The sequence below is a fragment of the Hypanus sabinus genome, chromosome X2 (genome assembly GCF_030144855.1).
Source record: "Hypanus sabinus isolate sHypSab1 chromosome X2, sHypSab1.hap1, whole genome shotgun sequence".
Taxonomy (NCBI): Eukaryota; Metazoa; Chordata; class Chondrichthyes; order Myliobatiformes; family Dasyatidae; genus Hypanus; species Hypanus sabinus.
Genome location: NC_082739.1, coordinates 91,595 through 114,788, shown reverse-complemented (window position 1 = coordinate 114,788; position 23,194 = coordinate 91,595). Strand labels below are relative to the sequence as shown.

At 41.2% G+C, this 23,194-nt stretch overlaps 1 protein-coding gene across 1 annotated transcript in view; it reads right to left on the bottom strand.

Annotated features, from left to right (window-relative positions):
- Positions 1-1,684: 1,684 nt before the first annotated feature.
- The window catches only part of LOC132385060 (placenta-expressed transcript 1 protein-like), a 52,102-nt gene continuing 30,592 nt past the window's right edge, over positions 1,685-23,194 (bottom strand). The window contains exons 5-8 of the mRNA XM_059956760.1: positions 19,770-19,835; positions 17,507-17,572; positions 10,196-10,261; positions 1,685-3,124 (exon numbers count right to left, since the gene is read on the bottom strand). Coding sequence (XP_059812743.1) covers positions 2,958-3,124; positions 10,196-10,261; positions 17,507-17,572; positions 19,770-19,835 — 365 coding nt within the window. The 3' untranslated portion in view covers positions 1,685-2,957. The remainder of the gene's footprint in view (positions 3,125-10,195; positions 10,262-17,506; positions 17,573-19,769; positions 19,836-23,194) is intronic.

Below are 23,194 nucleotides of genomic sequence, written 5' to 3'. Positions count from 1 at the left end.
TGCTTACCTATAGCCTTCTATTTTTTTAAGCTCCATGTACCTATCTAAAAGTCTCTTAAAAGAGACTTAGCCTTCACAGCTGTCTGTGGCAATGAATGCCACAGATTCATCACACCCAAGCTAAAGAAATTCCTCTTCATCTAAAGACACATCCTTGTATTCTGAGGCTTTGTCTTCTGGTCCTAGACTTTCCCACTACTGGAAACATCTGCTCCATGCCCACCCTATCCAGTCTTCAATATTTGATATTGAACTCCTCCTTTCAATTTTCATCTCTTAATTTCTGCTTCATTGACGCTTTGAATTGGAAAGTAGTTCTTCATTAATGACTGTTTTGTGGGCTCAAAATGGAAAATTGTCCTGTGATTCCATTAAGACCATAAGATATAAAAGCAGAAATAGGCCATTTAACCCATTGAGTCTGCTCTGCCATTTCATTATGGCTGATCAGTACTTCCTCTCAATCTCAATCTCCTGTCTTCTCTCCATATCCCTTTATATCTTGAGAAATCACAAATCTATCAACCTCTGCCTTAAATATACATAATGACTTGGCCCCCACAGCTGCCTGTGGCAGAGAATTCCACAGATTCACCACTATCTAGCTAAAGAAATTCCTCCTCATCTCCATTCTAAAGGTACAACAATCTATTCTGAGGCTGAGTCCTCTGGTCTTAGACTCTCCTACCATAGGAAATTTCCTCTCCACATCTACTCTTCAAGGCCTTTCACCATTCGATAGGTTTCAATTAGGCCACCCCTCATTATTCTGAATTCCAGTGAATACAGGTCCAGAGCCATCAAACACTCTTCATATGACAAAAACCATTCAATCCTGGAATCATTTTCGTGAACCTCCTTTGAACCCTCTCCAGTTTCAGCACATGCTTTCCAAAATAAGAGGCCCAAAACTGCTCACAATACTCCAAGTGAAGCCTCACCAGTGCTTTATAAAATGTCAACATTACATCCTTGCTTTCTATTCTTGAAATGAATGTTAATATCACATTTGCCTTCTGCACCTTAGACTCAACCTGTAAATTAACCTGCAGGGAATCCTGTACAAGGGCTCCCAAATCCCTTTGCACCTCAGATTTTTGTATTTCTCTCCATTTAGTCAACCCTTTCATTTCTTCTACCAAAATGCATGACCTTACACTTCCTGACACTGTATTCCACCTGCCACTTCTTTGCCTATTCTCCCAATCTCCCAATCTAAGTCCTTCTGTAGCCTCTCTACTTCCTCAAAACTACTTGCTTCTCCTCCTATTGTTGTATCACCTGCAAACTTTGCAAAAAAGTCATCAATTCCATCATCCAAATTATTGACATGTAACGTAAAAAAAATCGGTCCCAGCACACACACCTGTGGAACACCACTAGTCACCAGCAGACAACCAGAAGAGGTTCCCTTTATTCCCACTCTTTGTCTCCTGTCAATTAGCCACTGCTTTCTCCATCTTTCCTGAAATACAATGGGCTTGTAGCTTTTTAAGTATGCTCATGCATGGCACCTTGTCAAAAGCCTTCTGAAAATCCATGTACACAACATTAACCAATTCCCCTTTGTTTGGGCTGCTTGTTATTTCTTCAAACCTCATCTAATTTCATCTCAGGAGGTGTTGGTTTTTCAATAACTCTCACATTGGCAAGTACATAAACATACACATGAAACATAATCAAGCTCATTTTTTAATTATTAATTAATTTGACAATTTATTTATATCACTTAATTGCATTTACAGAATGTTTAATATGTGTTTAATAGTAGTTATCCACCATGGCTTTATCTTGAAGGACAAGATAACCTATACCTTCTTCAGTCTGCAACCATGTGCCTGCAAATCTTCATTACATGGTCACTGTCTCAAAAGATTACTGCCTTTGGTATCATGTTAGGATGAACTAGAATTGTGCAATATGTTACATTAGTAAACACCAACCAAGTTATCATTTAATCAAACAACAGGAAAGATACTAAAACCAAAGTTATTATTTTGAAACAACGATGCCATTTATGATTGACAACTATTAAAGATTGAAGTCAAGTGGCAAAGAGCATTTTTGCACCAAATAAGCTTCATTGGTTGAAAAACCAACAAAAATGTTTGTAAAGTGATAGTTCTATGTTCAAGTTCAGCAGATGATCTTTTTAAAAGGTTGAACCAATTCCCCTTTTCAGCTATTTGTCAATATGAATTTGCAAACAGGCAAACTTGTTTGATAATATCATTTCTATGTTTACAACACTATGTTGAATCATGGATAAAACTAATCACTTCATAGATTAATATTCATTGGAAATCAATTGCTGACTTAATTGAGATTTGTATTGTGTCACACTCATGAGGCAAGATTTTTCTCATTAGCTAAAAGTTAGTGGGATTCTCCTACAGAGACATCAAGCTATCTGCTTTCATCTTTACACAAAGAAATTAAACATCCAGTTTGTGATAAGCTTCCTAACAAAGATAAGGTAAATATAATAAGATAAGGTAAATAACTGCAGTGAATGAACACACCAATTTCATCAAATTCATTGAATCAATCAATGTTAAGGAAAATTCTGAAGTAGATCCATATTGACAAGTTCAAGGACTTATATGAAATACTAAAGAGGGTTTATATTTCTAGAAGGTTTTATTCATTGTAGAGTTCTATAATATAATGATTGTCACCCTATTTCAAAGTCCATCAAGGAGAAGAATGCAATCTACAGAATACCTGTTGTACTTGGTTCTGGGTGGAACCTTAGACATTGAGAAGTAGAATGCAATATTTGACAGAGGGATAATTTGTTTTGATAGAAGGAAATACACATTCTGATAACTTACATTTCCCAATTTTGGTCCCTTAAGTTTGATATGGTAGAGTGAAAGGCCAATAATTCTTATTATTAAAGGCTTATCGAATAGGAATGCTGGAAGTCAGCATTTTTTTACTGTTTATGACAGCAGCTATGGGGCTGTAACAAGGAGCAGAAGCATACAGGTAAATGCATGCAGTGTCTTGAAGCCTATAACCATTCCTGCAGTGTTTGAAGTCGTGGTTTTCATTGCAGTTGTAGTCTGTGTTGTCATATTGTTGGTCATGTGAGTCATAGGAGATGTCATTTTGCTTTTATCTGTGTAAAGAAATCACATTTAGTATATAATAATTTTTTTATTTGAATACATTTCAGTTATAGCTTTGCTTTTTACAGAGCACAATATATATAAACATGATGATAAATTTCTCAATTTCCCAACTGCGTGAAGGCAGTTAAATTGCTAAAGCGATTTGTTAGCCACATTTTAATTCTACACGTGGAGAATGGCTCTGTAGAGTCGGAATGGACTTGATGGGCTGAAAGGCCTCCTGTGTCATAGGGATGTGTCACAGTAGCATAGTAGCTAGTATAATGCTTTACAATGCCAAGAATTGGAGGAAGATTGCGAGATTCTCCAAATTGTCCACAGTTTCTTTCACTTCTTTTACACCTTCTTTTTCTTTTAAGTGTGGTTCTGATACCGTTCGAGTTGTGATCTACAGTTTAATGGTACATTTTCAGACCGCTTGGGTGATCTGGCACTTTGCTGTCTCCAAAAAAGTTCCAGAAAGCAAGCGGCCTCGAGGGCAAGAAGCTTAGAGACGATGTGTGAGCCAATGATTGACTCCATTTCTCACCGATATTGCCAATTAAAACATTGAGGAAGTTTAAAAACATTGAGGCATGTGCAGAAGGTGAGCAAGTGTTCAGCCCCATCTACCAGCCTCTCACTTGCCTGCCAGAGGAAGGTGTCTGCATGTAACAGTCTCTCTCTTTCCCTCTCGCCATTGTTCCTGAGGGGAGGCCCCTACATTCTAACGGTCTCTCTCTCTTCTCAATGCTGTTAGAGGATGGTGCTGGAGCAAGTTTTAATCAATGCTGTTTGTGGATTGGACTGTAGTTCACATTATAATGTGTTTTCTGGGTTTATGGTTGCTCCTTTTTCTGTTGCTATTTTTGGGCGACTTTGAACCAGGGAGGCCTGCAGATAATGAAAACTAAGCTGAACTGAATATGAACTCTTCAATTTTGTGTGTTATATTCTGTGTTTTTGTTTGTTCTTTCTTGTTGCTGCTTGCGTGATTTGTTTTTTGCGCAGGGGGTTGATGCTCTTGTTGCTGTTTGCGTGATTTTTTTGCGCATGGGGTTGGCGTTTTTTTTAAAGTGTTCTATAGATTTTGTTCTTGCCTTTCTTTGTTTCGTGCCTATGGAGAAGACAAATCTCAGGTTTGTATACTGTGTACATACTTTAATAATAAATATCCTTTGAATTCTTTTAATCAGCGTTTGGCTCCAGCCACTGTCTGTAAGGAGTCTATACATTCTCCCTGTGACTGCATGGGTTTCCTTTCAAATCAGGTCAAGTCACTTTTTATTGTCATTTCGACCATAACTGCTGGTACAGTACACAGTAAAAATGAGAACGTTTTTCAGGACCATGGTGCTACATGAAACAATACAAAAACTACACTGAAACTACGTTAAACAACATAAAAACTACACTTGACTACAGTCCTACACAGATCTGCATAAAGTGCACAAAACAGTGCCTGAGTACAATAAATAATAGGCAGTACAATAAAGACAACAGGCACAGTAGAGGGCAGTAGGTTGGTGTCAGTCCAGGCTCTGGGTATTGAGGAGTCTGATGGCTTGGGGGAAGAAACTGTTACACAGTCTGGTTGTGAGAGCCTGAATACTTTGATACATTTGCCAGATGGCAGGAGGGAGAAGAGTTTATATGAGGGGTGTGTGGAGTCTTTCATAATGCTGTTTGCTTTGCGGATGCAGCATGTGGCGTAAATATCTGTAATGGTGGGAAGAGAGACCCCAATGATCTTCTCAGCTGACCTCACTATCTGCTGCAGGGTCTTGTGATCCGAGATGGTGCAATTTCCAAACCAGGCAGTGATGCAGCTGCTCAGGATGCTCTCAATACAACCCCTGTAGAATGTGATGAGGATGGGGTGGGGGGGGGGGGGAGATGGACTTTCCTCAGCCTTTGCAGAAAGTAGAGACGCTGCTGGGCTTTCGTTGCTATGGAGCTGGTGTTCAGGGACCAGGTGAGATTCTCCACCAGGTGAACACCAAGAAATTTGGTGCTCTTAACCATCTCTACGGAGGAGCCGTCGATGTTCAGTGGGGAGTGGTCGCTCCGTGCCCTCCTGAAGTCAACAACCATCTCTTTTGTTTTGTTCACATTCAGAGACAGGTTGTTGGCTCTGCACCAGTCTGTTAGCCGCTGCGCATCCTCTCTGTATGCTGACTCATCATTCTTGCTGATGAGACCCACCACAGTTGTGTCATCGGTGAACTTGATGTGGTTCAAGCTGTGTGTTTCAGCACAGTCGTGGGTCAGCAGAGTGAACAGCAGTGGACTGAGCACACAGCCCTGGGGGGCCCAATAGTTGCAGGCTGCCCTCTGCATATTCTCAGACAGAATTAGCATGAGAGGTTGTTCGTTGGTGGAGCAGCATGAACTTTAAAAAGAATTTGAAAGTTTTCAACTTTCTTTCGGCAGGCTGAAATCAGAATGGACCAATAAAAAATGGGAGGTGCAAGCAGAACAGCCATTGTTGGAGTGGGCCAGTGTTAGAGTGGTCCAACTTTGAGTCAGAACAGAGATGAGAACAGGCTTGGGCAAGCACAGGTGTATGTTCTAAGTAAGTAAGTAAGTTTCTAGGATTTTTTTCTGTTAGCACATAGCTAATACACTGAGAATGGATCCAGAGGTAGCGCCATGTTCCTTGTGTGAGTTGTGGGAAATTTGAGTGCTCCACTTTCCCTGATAAATACATCAGCATGAAGTGCACTGAGCTGCAGCTCCTTAAAGACAGTGTTAAAGAACTGGAGCAGCATCTGCATAGCCTTCGGTACAGATAGGTAGAGGGGCAGGTAGTTTTGAGGAAGTAAAGAAGCTGCAGAATGACTTAAACAGATTAGGAGAATGGACAAAGAAGTGGCAGATGGAACACAGTGTTGGGAAGTGTATGGTTATGCAGTTTGGTAGAAAAAATGAAAGGACTGAGTAATTTCTAAATGGAGAGAAAATACAAAAAAAAACTGAGGTACAAGAGGACTTGAGAGTCCTTGTGTGAGATTCCCTAAAGGTTAATTGGCAGGTTGAGTCTGTGGTGCAGAAGACAAATGCGATGTTAGCATTCATTTCAAGAAGATTAGAATATAAAGACTTTATAAAGCACTACTGAGGCCTCCCTTGGAGTATTGTGAGAAGTTTTGGGCCCCTTATCTTAGAAAGACTGTGCTGAAACTGGAGAGGGTTTAAAGGAGACTCACAAAAATGATTCCAGGATTGAATGGTTTTTATCATATGAAGACCCTTTGATATCTTCTGAATTCACGAGAATTCAGAAGAATGAGGGGTGACCTCATTGAAACCTATCGAATGGTGAAAGGCCTTGATAGAGTGGATGTGGAGAGGATGTTTCCTATGGTGGGAGTGTCTAGGACCAGAGGACAGAGATAGAGTGGATGTGGAGAGGATGTTTCCTATGGTGGAAGGGTCTCCAGAAGACCAGAAGACAGAGCCACAAAATAGAGAGGTATACTTTTAGAACAGAGATGAGGAGGAATTTCTTTAGCCAGAGAGTGATGAATCTATGGAATTTGTTGCCACAGTCAATTGCGGAGGCCAAGCCTTTATGTACATTTAAGGCAGAAGCTAATAGATTCTTGATTGGTCAGGGCATAAAGAGATACAGGGTGAAATCAGGTGATTGGGGCTGAGAAGAAAATTGGATCAGACATGATAAAATGGTGGCACAGACTCGATGGCCCAAATGGCTTAATTCTGCTACTCTATCTTATGGTCTTATACAGGAGAATGAGGAGGCAATAGGAAGCTACAGGGAGGTGGTCACCCCTATGTTGCAGGAAGTAGGTCCCTGGGCAGCCAGTAAAGAGCACCCCTGTGGCTGTTCCCCTTAGTAATGTATACTGCTTTGGATACAGTTGAGTGGGATCGACCTACCAGGGCAAGCCACAGCAACCAGGTCTCTGGTACTGAGACTGGTTCTGTGGCTCAGAAGGGAAAGGGGAGAGTATTAGTGTCAGGGGATTCTGTAATTAGAGAGGCAGAAAGCAGAAAGAGACCCCCAAATTATATGTTGCCTCCCAGGTGCCAGGGACAAGGGTGTTTCTGATTCGGAGAGGGGGAGAGTGAACAGTCAGAAGTCATGGTACATATTGGTACCAACCACATAGGTAGGAAAAGGGAGGGAGTCCTTAAGAGAGGATATAGGGAGTTAGGCAGTAGGTTGAAAAGCAGGACCTCCAGGGTAGTAATCTCTGGATTGCTGCCTGTGCCACATGCCAATGAGCATAAGAATAAGATGATTTGGCAGGTGAATGTGTGGCTGAGGAATTGGTGCAGGGTGACAAATTTCTCTCGCCAGAGAGTGATGCATCTGTGGAATTAATTGCCACAGGCGGCTGTGCAGACTAAGTCATTGAGAAAAACTTAGGAAGAGGTTGATAGGTTCTTGATTGTGGAGAATTTTGGCCAACTGGGCCAGGTAAATAACTTTGCGAAACTATAGAATTGTGTGTCTGTATTGCTTAATGGCTGGATCAGCAGAAAATCATGGCACTGTCCTCTGGTTTACTGCTGTACACTGCGAGGCTGCCTCTGGTGTTGTCCTTTAGCATATTGCTGTAGACATAAGACTATGTGATGTTGCCCTCTAGCCTCTACACCACAAGGCTTTGTAACTTAGGTGTTTTTCTCTATAGCTTGCTAAGAACAATACCAAATATGGAAATGTAAAACAACCATACTCGTTGGAATCAACTATAAAGAAGGTGTGTGTACTGATTGTAAGCAGAGTCCTTGTCCTTTGGAGGGATGGCTCTCCATGTCATGTAGGTAAAGAGTCTCCTAAAGACCTCCTAAAGAATACCTGGGTCTGAGTCTTGTGTGGAAAAGGAAATTCCATAACGTTGATTAATCATTGCATCAAAGATTATGGGGAGAAGGCAGGAGAATGGGGATGAGAGAGATAATAGATCAGTCATGATGGAACAATGGTGCAGACTTGATGAGCTAAATGTCCTAATTCTGCGATATCTTGGAATCATACGGTGAGAAGTCTACTCAATCTTGCTACCGTGCTGAAGAGGTTGAATAGTCTGATTGTATCAATTAAGTCTTCCTGGCAGAGAAATGCCAACAAATTAAATAATAAATAATAATGAATTAGATTATTAAATTAAATAAAAATTCAAATCACAGTTGGGGACTTCAATCAGGTTGCTTAAAGTAATCTCTGCCCAATTATCATCAGCATATAACCTGCAGCACCAGGGGTCCCAACACACTCAACCACTGCAAAACTATGATTAGGAATGCCTACCATGGTAGGAATGGTACCATTCCTCTTGCTTTTGCACTCTGAAGTATCCATCTACTTCAAGCAAGCTTCAATTATACCGGTGCCCAAGAAGAACATGGTGGTCTGCCTGAAATACTATCGTCCAGTAGCAATTACATCCCCAGTGATTAAGTGTTTTGAGAGGTTGGTAATGAAACATATCAACGCCTGCCTGAGAAATGACTTGGATCCACTCCAATTTGCCTACAGGAGCAACAGGTCAATAGCAGATGCCATTTCACTGGCTCGTCACTCAACCCAGGAACATCTGGACAGCTAAGGTGTGCACATCAGAATGCTCTTTATCAACTACAGCTCGAAATTCAATACCATCATCCCCTCAAAACTAATCAAAAAGCTTCAAGATCTACACCTCAATACCTTCTTCTGCAATTGGATTCTTGATCTCCTCACTTACAGACCCCAGTCAGTTGGATTGGCAACAACATTTCCTTCCCAATCTCCATCAGCTCAGGTGCACCACAAGGCTGTGTGCTTAGTTCCCTGCTCTACTTGCTTTACACTTATGACTGTGAGGCTAAGCACCAGCTCCATTGCTGTTTTTAACTTTGCCGAATCAATGGTGGTGATGAATCAGCATATAGGAGGGAAATTGAAAATCTGGTTGAGTGGTGTCACTACAACAACCTCTTACTCAATATCAGCAAGACCAGAGGTCGAGAGGATTAGCACCTTTAAATTCCTCAGTGTTACAGAGGATTTATCCTGGGCTCAGCACATGTGAAATTATGAAATTATCCGTCTACTTTCTTAGAAGTTTGTGAAGATTCGGCATGACATCTAACACTTTGACAAGATGGGTGGTGGAGAGGATAATGAATGTTTGCATCATGGCCTGGTAACAATAATGTCCTTGAACAGAAAGTTCTGCAAAAAGTAGTGGATGTGGCCCAGTCCATCATCAAAGACCTCCACCAGACAGGCCATGCTCTTCTCTCTGCTGGCATCAGGAAGGAGGTACAGGAGACTCAGAACTCACACCCAGGTTCAGGAACAGCTTTAACCCTCAACCATCAGGCTTTTGAACCAGACTTTACTCGTCCATCACTGAACTGTTCCCACAGCCTATGGACTTACTTTTAAGGTCTCTTCATCTCATGTTCTTGATAATTCTTGCTTTTTTTTTGTATTTGCAGAGTTTGAGGTCTTTTGCACACTGGTTGAATATCCTAGTTGGTGCAGTCTTTCATTGATTCTGTTATGGCTATTATTCTACAGATTTACTGAGTATGCCCGCAAGTAAATGAATCTCGGGGCTGTATATGGTAACATATATGTTCAATTGCTTTGAACTTTGAACTTTCAATAATAAATACACACCGAATTGATCATAATCACTGAATGAATATTTAGAAATATTTGAAAATCTGTGACACATTAATGGGGTTTATATGTCCGGTAAAACCAATATACACCCTGTTACAATGCCCATCAGTGAGAGGAATGCAGAATACTGAATGTGCTTGTACAGAGTGAGAAGCGGACTGCAATATCTGACAGTGGGATTGTAATGAAAAATATTGCTTTATTTAATACAAGTTCTCAAAAATTGTAATTTCCACTTTTGCTGCCTCAAGTTTGATTACTGCAAAGACAAATTATAGTAACCTCATAGTATTAAAGCTTTAGGAACTGGTATTCTGAAAAGAATAATTTCATATTGTTTTAACATCGCTTCTTGGACAGTAGCAATGAGCAGAAACATGCATAAAATTGAGCAGTGACTTGAAACTACCAGCACTTTCTGTGACCTTACCATGTGAAGTCATTGGAGTGGTGCTTGTACTGTTCATGGTGGTCATGTTAGTCATGATGTCAGAAGCTGTGTGAAGAATTCATAATTATTACATAATCATTTTACTTTAATGATTAAATAACAACATTGAAATAAAAATAATGGATTTGTTCTTAATCCAACAATAATCTCACTTTGATTAAAAATATAATTTTTAGTTTGAATGCATTTCAAATGTAGCATTGCCTTTCCCAGGCACGATATATATTGTGTATGTATAATAATAATTTCAACATTGGAGACCCTCAGCTCCCTGTCTATTAAAGTGAATATATCTTGTAATTTGTCAGTCAGGTTCTAATTCTGTAAGTCTTGACAGTGCATAGACATACTTGCTGCTTGTTGAACCACAGATCCACTAATAAGCAACTAGTCCAGATTTTATCTGTGTACAGTACCTGACTTCAAGTGGAAGAGTGACCACTTTGTTACAGTTATTCTCAGTGTCCTTAAGGGTTAACAGTCTTGAGCTCCCTTTGTGATTCTCATCTGTAACCTCTCAGACTACAGTATTCCACCTCTATCTCAGCTAAGGAATTCTTAAGAGTGTAAAAGGAAAAACAGATCTTGTCCTTACGCAGCTCTATTATATTGTTTGTATGGGCTCCTGGGATAAGGATCATGCTGATCCAATTGCTCCCCTTTTAAGAATAGAGTTGTCCAGGTCAGGTGTAAGTTTCCAGCCAAAAGGAACTTGTGTTCCCCTGACTCATGGTTCCCCTAATGATTGACTCCATTTCTCACCGATATTGCCAATTAAAACATTGAGGAAGTTTAAAAACATTGAGGCATGTGCAGAAGGTGAGCAAGTGTTCAGCCCCATCTACCAGCCTCTCACTTGCCTGCCAGAGGAAGGTGTCTGCATGTAACAGTCTCTCTCTTTCCCTCTCGCCATTGTTCCTGAGGGGAGGCCCCTACATTCTAACGGTCTCTCTCTCTTCTCAATGCTGTTAGAGGATGGTGCTGGAGCAAGTTTTAATCAATGCTGTTTGTGGATTGGACTGTAGTTCACATTATAATGTGTTTTCTGGGTTTATGGTTGCTCCTTTTTCTGTTGCTATTTTTGGGCGACTTTGAACCAGGGAGGCCTGCAGATAATGAAAACTAAGCTGAACTGAATATGAACTCTTCAATTTTGTGTGTTATATTCTGTGTTTTTGTTTGTTCTTTCTTGTTGCTGCTTGCGTGATTTGTTTTTTGCGCAGGGGGTTGATGCTCTTGTTGCTGTTTGCGTGATTTTTTTGCGCATGGGGTTGGCGTTTTTTTTAAAGTGTTCTATAGATTTTGTTCTTGCCTTTCTTTGTTTCATGCCTATGGAGAAGACAAATCTCAGGTTTGTATACTGTGTACATACTTTAATAATAAATATCCTTTGAATTCTTTTAATCAGCGTTTGGCTCCAGCCACTGTCTGTAAGGAGTCTATACATTCTCCCTGTGACTGCATGGGTTTCCTTTCAAATCAGGTCAAGTCACTTTTTATTGTCATTTCGACCATAACTGCTGGTACAGTACACAGTAAAAATGAGAACGTTTTTCAGGACCATGGTGCTACATGAAACAATACAAAAACTACACTGAAACTACGTTAAACAACATAAAAACTACACTTGACTACAGTCCTACACAGATCTGCATAAAGTGCACAAAACAGTGCCTGAGTACAATAAATAATAGGCAGTACAATAAAGACAACAGGCACAGTAGAGGGCAGTAGGTTGGTGTCAGTCCAGGCTCTGGGTATTGAGGAGTCTGATGGCTTGGGGGAAGAAACTGTTACACAGTCTGGTTGTGAGAGCCTGAATACTTTGATACATTTGCCAGATGGCAGGAGGGAGAAGAGTTTATATGAGGGGTGTGTGGAGTCTTTCATAATGCTGTTTGCTTTGCGGATGCAGCATGTGGCGTAAATATCTGTAATGGTGGGAAGAGAGACCCCAATGATCTTCTCAGCTGACCTCACTATCTGCTGCAGGGTCTTGTGATCCGAGATGGTGCAATTTCCAAACCAGGCAGTGATGCAGCTGCTCAGGATGCTCTCAATACAACCCCTGTAGAATGTGATGAGGATGGGGTGGGGGGGGGGGGAGATGGACTTTCCTCAGCCTTTGCAGAAAGTAGAGACGCTGCTGGGCTTTCGTTGCTATGGAGCTGGTGTTCAGGGACCAGGTGAGATTCTCCACCAGGTGAACACCAAGAAATTTGGTGCTCTTAACCATCTCTACGGAGGAGCCGTCGATGTTCAGTGGGGAGTGGTCGCTCCGTGCCCTCCTGAAGTCAACAACCATCTCTTTTGTTTTGTTCACATTCAGAGACAGGTTGTTGGCTCTGCACCAGTCTGTTAGCCGCTGCGCATCCTCTCTGTATGCTGACTCATCATTCTTGCTGATGAGACCCACCACAGTTGTGTCATCGGTGAACTTGATGTGGTTCAAGCTGTGTGTTTCAGCACAGTCGTGGGTCAGCAGAGTGAACAGCAGTGGACTGAGCACACAGCCCTGGGGGGCCCAATAGTTGCAGGCTGCCCTCTGCATATTCTCAGACAGAATTAGCATGAGAGGTTGTTCGTTGGTGGAGCAGCATGAACTTTAAAAAGAATTTGAAAGTTTTCAACTTTCTTTCGGCAGGCTGAAATCAGAATGGACCAATAAAAAATGGGAGGTGCAAGCAGAACAGCCATTGTTGGAGTGGGCCAGTGTTAGAGTGGTCCAACTTTGAGTCAGAACAGAGATGAGAACAGGCTTGGGCAAGCACAGGTGTATGTTCTAAGTAAGTAAGTAAGTTTCTAGGATTTTTTTCTGTTAGCACATAGCTAATACACTGAGAATGGATCCAGAGGTAGCGCCATGTTCCTTGTGTGAGTTGTGGGAAATTTGAGTGCTCCACTTTCCCTGATAAATACATCAGCATGAAGTGCACTGAGCTGCAGCTCCTTAAAGACAGTGTTAAAGAACTGGAGCAGCATCTGCATAGCCTTCGGTACAGATAGGTAGAGGGGCAGGTAGTTTTGAGGAAGTAAAGAAGCTGCAGAATGACTTAAACAGATTAGGAGAATGGACAAAGAAGTGGCAGATGGAACACAGTGTTGGGAAGTGTATGGTTATGCAGTTTGGTAGAAAAAATGAAAGGACTGAGTAATTTCTAAATGGAGAGAAAATACAAAAAAAAACTGAGGTACAAGAGGACTTGAGAGTCCTTGTGTGAGATTCCCTAAAGGTTAATTGGCAGGTTGAGTCTGTGGTGCAGAAGACAAATGCGATGTTAGCATTCATTTCAAGAAGATTAGAATATAAAGACTTTATAAAGCACTACTGAGGCCTCCCTTGGAGTATTGTGAGAAGTTTTGGGCCCCTTATCTTAGAAAGACTGTGCTGAAACTGGAGAGGGTTTAAAGGAGACTCACAAAAATGATTCCAGGATTGAATGGTTTTTATCATATGAAGACCCTTTGATATCTTCTGAATTCACGAGAATTCAGAAGAATGAGGGGTGACCTCATTGAAACCTATCGAATGGTGAAAGGCCTTGATAGAGTGGATGTGGAGAGGATGTTTCCTATGGTGGGAGTGTCTAGGACCAGAGGACAGAGATAGAGTGGATGTGGAGAGGATGTTTCCTATGGTGGAAGGGTCTCCAGAAGACCAGAAGACAGAGCCACAAAATAGAGAGGTATACTTTTAGAACAGAGATGAGGAGGAATTTCTTTAGCCAGAGAGTGATGAATCTATGGAATTTGTTGCCACAGTCAATTGCGGAGGCCAAGCCTTTATGTACATTTAAGGCAGAAGCTAATAGATTCTTGATTGGTCAGGGCATAAAGAGATACAGGGTGAAATCAGGTGATTGGGGCTGAGAAGAAAATTGGATCAGACATGATAAAATGGTGGCACAGACTCGATGGCCCAAATGGCTTAATTCTGCTACTCTATCTTATGGTCTTATACAGGAGAATGAGGAGGCAATAGGAAGCTACAGGGAGGTGGTCACCCCTATGTTGCAGGAAGTAGGTCCCTGGGCAGCCAGTAAAGAGCACCCCTGTGGCTGTTCCCCTTAGTAATGTATACTGCTTTGGATACAGTTGAGTGGGATCGACCTACCAGGGCAAGCCACAGCAACCAGGTCTCTGGTACTGAGACTGGTTCTGTGGCTCAGAAGGGAAAGGGGAGAGTATTAGTGTCAGGGGATTCTGTAATTAGAGAGGCAGAAAGCAGAAAGAGACCCCCAAATTATATGTTGCCTCCCAGGTGCCAGGGACAAGGGTGTTTCTGATTCGGAGAGGGGGAGAGTGAACAGTCAGAAGTCATGGTACATATTGGTACCAACCACATAGGTAGGAAAAGGGAGGGAGTCCTTAAGAGAGGATATAGGGAGTTAGGCAGTAGGTTGAAAAGCAGGACCTCCAGGGTAGTAATCTCTGGATTGCTGCCTGTGCCACATGCCAATGAGCATAAGAATAAGATGATTTGGCAGGTGAATGTGTGGCTGAGGAATTGGTGCAGGGTGACAAATTTCTCTCGCCAGAGAGTGATGCATCTGTGGAATTAATTGCCACAGGCGGCTGTGCAGACTAAGTCATTGAGAAAAACTTAGGAAGAGGTTGATAGGTTCTTGATTGTGGAGAATTTTGGCCAACTGGGCCAGGTAAATAACTTTGCGAAACTATAGAATTGTGTGTCTGTATTGCTTAATGGCTGGATCAGCAGAAAATCATGGCACTGTCCTCTGGTTTACTGCTGTACACTGCGAGGCTGCCTCTGGTGTTGTCCTTTAGCATATTGCTGTAGACATAAGACTATGTGATGTTGCCCTCTAGCCTCTACACCACAAGGCTTTGTAACTTAGGTGTTTTTCTCTATAGCTTGCTAAGAACAATACCAAATATGGAAATGTAAAACAACCATACTCGTTGGAATCAACTATAAAGAAGGTGTGTGTACTGATTGTAAGCAGAGTCCTTGTCCTTTGGAGGGATGGCTCTCCATGTCATGTAGGTAAAGAGTCTCCTAAAGACCTCCTAAAGAATACCTGGGTCTGAGTCTTGTGTGGAAAAGGAAATTCCATAACGTTGATTAATCATTGCATCAAAGATTATGGGGAGAAGGCAGGAGAATGGGGATGAGAGAGATAATAGATCAGTCATGATGGAACAATGGTGCAGACTTGATGAGCTAAATGTCCTAATTCTGCGATATCTTGGAATCATACGGTGAGAAGTCTACTCAATCTTGCTACCGTGCTGAAGAGGTTGAATAGTCTGATTGTATCAATTAAGTCTTCCTGGCAGAGAAATGCCAACAAATTAAATAATAAATAATAATGAATTAGATTATTAAATTAAATAAAAATTCAAATCACAGTTGGGGACTTCAATCAGGTTGCTTAAAGTAATCTCTGCCCAATTATCATCAGCATATAACCTGCAGCACCAGGGGTCCCAACACACTCAACCACTGCAAAACTATGATTAGGAATGCCTACCATGGTAGGAATGGTACCATTCCTCTTGCTTTTGCACTCTGAAGTATCCATCTACTTCAAGCAAGCTTCAATTATACCGGTGCCCAAGAAGAACATGGTGGTCTGCCTGAAATACTATCGTCCAGTAGCAATTACATCCCCAGTGATTAAGTGTTTTGAGAGGTTGGTAATGAAACATATCAACGCCTGCCTGAGAAATGACTTGGATCCACTCCAATTTGCCTACAGGAGCAACAGGTCAATAGCAGATGCCATTTCACTGGCTCGTCACTCAACCCAGGAACATCTGGACAGCTAAGGTGTGCACATCAGAATGCTCTTTATCAACTACAGCTCGAAATTCAATACCATCATCCCCTCAAAACTAATCAAAAAGCTTCAAGATCTACACCTCAATACCTTCTTCTGCAATTGGATTCTTGATCTCCTCACTTACAGACCCCAGTCAGTTGGATTGGCAACAACATTTCCTTCCCAATCTCCATCAGCTCAGGTGCACCACAAGGCTGTGTGCTTAGTTCCCTGCTCTACTTGCTTTACACTTATGACTGTGAGGCTAAGCACCAGCTCCATTGCTGTTTTTAACTTTGCCGAATCAATGGTGGTGATGAATCAGCATATAGGAGGGAAATTGAAAATCTGGTTGAGTGGTGTCACTACAACAACCTCTTACTCAATATCAGCAAGACCAGAGGTCGAGAGGATTAGCACCTTTAAATTCCTCAGTGTTACAGAGGATTTATCCTGGGCTCAGCACATGTGAAATTATGAAATTATCCGTCTACTTTCTTAGAAGTTTGTGAAGATTCGGCATGACATCTAACACTTTGACAAGATGGGTGGTGGAGAGGATAATGAATGTTTGCATCATGGCCTGGTAACAATAATGTCCTTGAACAGAAAGTTCTGCAAAAAGTAGTGGATGTGGCCCAGTCCATCATCAAAGACCTCCACCAGACAGGCCATGCTCTTCTCTCTGCTGGCATCAGGAAGGAGGTACAGGAGACTCAGAACTCACACCCAGGTTCAGGAACAGCTTTAACCCTCAACCATCAGGCTTTTGAACCAGACTTTACTCGTCCATCACTGAACTGTTCCCACAGCCTATGGACTTACTTTTAAGGTCTCTTCATCTCATGTTCTTGATAATTCTTGCTTTTTTTTTGTATTTGCAGAGTTTGAGGTCTTTTGCACACTGGTTGAATATCCTAGTTGGTGCAGTCTTTCATTGATTCTGTTATGGCTATTATTCTACAGATTTACTGAGTATGCCCGCAAGTAAATGAATCTCGGGGCTGTATATGGTAACATATATGTTCAATTGCTTTGAACTTTGAACTTTCAATAATAAATACACACCGAATTGATCATAATCACTGAATGAATATTTAGAAATATTTGAAAATCTGTGACACATTAATGGGGTTTATATGTCCGGTAAAACCAATATACACCCTGTTACAATGCCCATCAGTGAGAGGAATGCAGAATACTGAATGTGCTTGTACAGAGTGAGAAGCGGACTGCAATATCTGACAGTGGGATTGTAATGAAAAATATTGCTTTATTTAATACAAGTTCTCAAAAATTGTAATTTCCACTTTTGCTGCCTCAAGTTTGATTACTGCAAAGACAAATTATAGTAACCTCATAGTATTAAAGCTTTAGGAACTGGTATTCTGAAAAGAATAATTTCATATTGTTTTAACATCGCTTCTTGGACAGTAGCAATGAGCAGAAACATGCATAAAATTGAGCAGTGACTTGAAACTACCAGCACTTTCTGTGACCTTACCATGTGAAGTCATTGGAGTGGTGCTTGTACTGTTCATGGTGGTCATGTTAGTCATGATGTCAGAAGCTGTGTGAAGAATTCATAATTATTACATAATCATTTTACTTTAATGATTAAATAACAACATTGAAATAAAAATAATGGATATGTTCTTAATCCAACAATAATCTCACTTTGATTAAAAATATAATTTTTAGTTTGAATGCATTTCAAATGTAGCATTGCCTTTCCCAGGCACGATATATATTGTGTATGTATAATAATAATTTCAACATTGGAGACCCTCAGCTCCCTGTCTATTAAAGTGAATATATCTTGTAATTTGTCAGTCAGGTTCTAATTCTGTAAGTCTTGACAGTGCATAGACATACTTGCTGCTTGTTGAACCACAGATCCACTAATAAGCAACTAGTCCAGATTTTATCTGTGTACAGTACCTGACTTCAAGTGGAAGAGTGACCACTTTGTTACAGTTATTCTCAGTGTCCTTAAGGGTTAACAGTCTTGAGCTCCCTTTGTGATTCTCATCTGTAACCTCTCAGACTACAGTATTCCACCTCTATCTCAGCTAAGGAATTCTTAAGAGTGTAAAAGGAAAAACAGATCTTGTCCTTACGCAGCTCTATTATATTGTTTGTATGGGCTCCTGGGATAAGGATCATGCTGATCCAATTGCTCCCCTTTTAAGAATAGAGTTGTCCAGGTCAGGTGTAAGTTTCCAGCCAAAAGGAACTTGTGTTCCCCTGACTCATGGGACATGGGACAGTAAATGAGGGAGAATAATTGCCTGGGTCTTTACTATGGAAGTCAGTCAATTTATCATGCATTTCTCTTTTAAAAATAAAAAATCAAGAACAATTACATGTTGGGGCAAGTTTTGTTGCTCACTTATATTAGGAATATTTTTAAGTTTACTTTATCTGGATGATGGGGTGGTAAATTGGATTAGTAAGTATGCAGCTGATACTAAAATAGGTGGCGTTGTGGATAATGAAGTAGGTTTTCAAAGCTTGCAGAGAGATTTAGGCCAGTTAGAAGAGTGGGCTGAAAGATGGCAGATGGAGTTTAATGCTGATAAGTGTGAGGTGCTACATTTTGGTAGGACTAATCAAAATAGGACATACATGGTAAATGGTAGGGCATTGAGGAATGCAGTAGAACAGAGTGAATTAGGAATAATGGTGCATAGTTCCCTGAAGGTGGAATCTCATGTGGATAGGGTAGTGAAGAAAGCTTTTGGTATGCTGGCCTTTATAAATCAGAGCATTGAGTATAGGAGTTGGGATGCAATGTTAAAATTGTACAAGGCATTGGTGAGGCCAAGTTTGGAGTATTGTATACAGTATACGAAAGAAGTCAACAAAATAGAGAGAGCACAGATAAGATTTACTAGAATATTACCTGGGTTTCAGCACCTAAGTTACAGGGAAAGGTTGAACAAGTTAGGTCTTTATTCTTTGGAGCATAGAAGGTTGAGGGGGGACTTGATAGATGTATTTAAAATTATGTGGGGGATAGATAGAGTTGACGTGGATAGACTTTTTCCATTGAGAGTAGGGGAGATTCAAACAAGAGGACATGGGTTGAGAGTTAAGGGGCAAAAGTTTAGGGGTAACATGAGGGGGAACTTCTTTACTCAGAAGCTGTGTGTAGAGGCAGGTTCGATTTTGTCATTTAAAAAAATGGATAGGTATATGGACAGGAAAGGAATGGAGGGTTATGGGCTGAGTTCAGGTAGGTGGGACTAGGTGAGAGTAAGCGTTCGGCACGGACTCGAAGGGCCAAGTTGGCCTGTTTCCATGCTGTAATTGTTACATGGTTATCTGGTTACTTATTGGATTATTGGTCCTATAAATGTGTACTTCTTGTAGCTACCATTAGGCAGGAGGTACCGAAGCCTGAAGTCCCATATTAACATATTCAAGAACAGCTACTTCCCGCATTTCTTTTCTTGAACCTACCAGCAAAATCCTAATCACTCCTTCAGTAGGACAACACAAGGACCTTATTGTACTACAATGACCTTTCTTGTTTGTTCTAGTTGTGTTTTTCCTTGTGCAATTTTTGTACATTTTATGCATAATTTTAAGTATGTTAGATATTTGATGCTGCTGCAAGCAAGTTTTTCATTGTAACTTTGAATACATGTGGATATGACTTACTTTAACTCTGGATTCAGCTCTTATTGGACAGTAGCAAGGAGCAGAAACATACATAAAATCGAGCAGTGGCTTGAAACTACCAGCATTTTCTGTGACCTTACCATGTGAAGTCATTGGAGTGGTGCTTGTACTGTTCATGGTGGTCATGTTTGTCATGGTGTCAGAAGCTGTGTGAAGAATTCATAATTATAATGTAATCATTTTTAATTTGAATACATTTCAAATGCAGCATTGCCTTTACCAAGCACAATATGTATATTATAGATATTACTAGAATGTTCCTCCCCATCATTAAAGGTAACTACAGGAGACACAGTCTCAAGAAGGCAGCATCTATTAACAAGAATCCCACCATCAAGGCCATGCCATCATCTTGCAGATACCATCAAGCAAAAGGTACAATATCCTGAAGCCCCACTCCACCAGTTACAGGAACAGTTATTTCACTTCAGCCATTTGGTTCTTGATCCAAAGTAACTTTCCTGGGCCCAGCATGTGAGTGTAATTATGAAGAAAGCATGGCAGTGCCTCTACTTCATTAGAACCATGTGAAAATTTGGCATGACATCTAATACTTTGACAAACTTCCATCATGGGTAGAGAACTCTGCACCATTGAGCACATCTACATAGAGCACTGTCACAGGAAAGCAGCATCCATTATCAAAGAGTCCCACCACCCTACCTATGCTCTCTTCTTGCTGCTGTCATCAGGACTCACGCCCTCAGGTTCAGAAATGGTTATTACCTCTCAACTACTTTATATTAAATGTATGAGTTTCTTATGAAAACTACTTATCTGATAATATGATGCTGCTGCAAGTAATGTTTTCATTGATATTAAATTAGTGTCCTTCAGTTCCCTTTCTGTTAAAGTGATGCATCCATTATTTTTTCAGTAAGATTCAAAGTCAGAATATGTGAACTGAATGGAAAACATGCTGTCGTCTCCTCCTTGCTGACAATCAACACTGGTGCATATCAGGGGTGTGTACTTAGCCCGCTGCTCTTCTCTCTCTATACCCAGCTCAAATGCCATCTTTAAATTTGCTGATAATACAACCATCGTTAGTAGAATCTCAGGTGGTGACGAGAGGGCGTACAGGAGTGAAATATGCTAACTAGTGGAATGCTGCCGCAGCAACAACCTGGTACTCAACGTCAGTAAGACAAAAGAGCTGATTGTGGACTTCAGGAAGGGTAAGACGAAGGAACACATACCAATCCTCATAGAGGGATCAGAAGTGGAGAGAGTGAGCAGCTTCAAATTCCTTGGTGTCAAGATCTCTGAGGATCTAACCTGGTCCCAACATAGCGATGTAGTTATAAAGAAGGCAAGACAGTAGCTATACTTTATTAGGAGTTTGAAGAGATTTGGTATGTCAACAAATACACTCAAAAACTTCTATATTTGTACCATGGGGAGCATTCTGACAGGCTGCATCATTGTCTGATATGGGGGAGTTACTGCACAGGACTGAAAGAAGCTGCAGAAGGTTGTAAATTTAGTCAGTTTCATTTTGGGCACTCGCCTACAAAGTAGGCATCTTTAGGGAGCGGTGTCTCAGAAAGGCAGTGTCCATTATTAAAGACCTCCAGCACCCAGGGCATGCCCTTTTCTCACTGTTACCGTCAGGTAGGAGATACAGAAACTTGAAGGCACACACTCAGCGATTCAGGAACAGCTTCTTCCCCTTTGCTATCCGTTTCCTGAATGGACATTGAACCCGTGAACTCTACCTCACTTTTTTAGTATATATTATTTCTGTTTTTGTACTATTTTAATCTATTCAGTATACATAAACTGTAATTGATTGAGTGATTGATAGATTGATTTCCTCTATATTATGTATTGCATTTATATTACTGCTGCTAAGTTAGCACATTTCACAACACATGCCGATGATAACAACCCTGATTCTGATTCTCTTCCAGGTGGAACAATGATCACATTGTTATATTTAACACCAATGAATTAACAAACTAAGTTGCTATGGCAAGTCTCAGCAAAAAAGCACAAGCCCCAATATTCCTCCAATATGTCAACTGGGTGGTGAGGTGGAAATACGTCTCTACTAAAGGAGGTGTTAAAGTACTCCTTCCCTCCATTAGCCTGCTGTCACAACCACAGATTCGGTCGTGCAGCAGATACCACACTTGCATTCGTGAATATGTACACGTCAGCTAATTATTATTTCATTGTGATAGTATTTAATTCAATTAATTCTGTCATAGTGTTGTCGAGGCTTGGACACAGCACAGCAATTCTTCGCTGCCTGTTCGTATTCAGCCTTGCCTGAGAAATTAGATTGTCGAGTCAACTGACTCTGAAGGTTAGCAGTATTTGTTTTATATTTAATTGTTCTGTTCAGCCACAGTGTAGGCTTTGTTTTCCATTTGAGAGTTTTAGTTAATGATCCTGTTTGGCCTCCTGTTTATTGCATTCTTTTTCCTTTAACACTGTTCGCATTAAAGTCCGAGAAACATTGACCCGTTTCAGTGTCTCTCACTCTGCACTTAGCCATATCTGAACTGGGTGACAACTGCAGGACACCCTTAGGAAAGGTGTAGCGCCTGCTTAGCCCCCCCCCCCCCTCCAACAAACCAGTCATGTGATTCTTTGTGAGCAGGTGGTGGATGGTTGTATTGTATGAGCAGCTGGTATATATCACAAGTCCTGGTTATGCAACCACTGATGCCAGGCAGACAATCTCTGAAGAGTATCGATAATACAGATGCCTGATTTAATTTTTTGAGGATGTGACTAAACACATTGATGAGGGTAGAGCAGTAGATGTAGTGTATATGGATTTCAGCAAGACATTTGACAAGGAACCCCATACAGGGCTTATTGAGAAAGTAAGGAGGCAAAGGATCCAAGGGGAAATTGCTTTGTGGATCCAGAACTGGCTTGCCCACAGAAGGCAAAGAGTGGTTGTAGACGGGTCATATTCTGCATGGAGGTCGGTGACCAGTGGAGTGTCTCAGGGATCTATTCTGGGACCCCTACTCTTTGTGATTTTTATAAATGACCTGGATGAAGATGTGGAGGGATAGGTTAGTAAATTCGCTGATGACACAAAGGCTGGGGGTGTTGTGGATAGTGTTGTAGATAGGCTGTCAGAGGTTACAGCGGGACATTGATAGGATGTGAAACCGGACTGAGAAGTGGCAGATGGAGTTCAAACCAAATAAGGGTGAAGTGGTTCATTTTGGTAGGTCAAGTATGATGGCAGAATATAGAATTAATGGTAAGACTCTTGGCAGTGTGGAGGATCAGAGGGATTGTGGGGTCCGAGTCCATAGGACACTCCAAGCTGCTGCACAGGTTGACTCTGTGGTTAAGAAGGTGTGTGGTGTATTGGCCTTCATCAACCGTGGGATTGAGTTTAGGAGCCGAGAGGTAACGTTGCAGCTAGATAGGACCCTGGTCAGACCCCACTTGGAGTATTGTGCTCAGTTCTGGTTGCTTCACTACAGGAAGGATGTAGAAAGGGTGCAGAGGCAATTTACAAGGATGTTGCCTG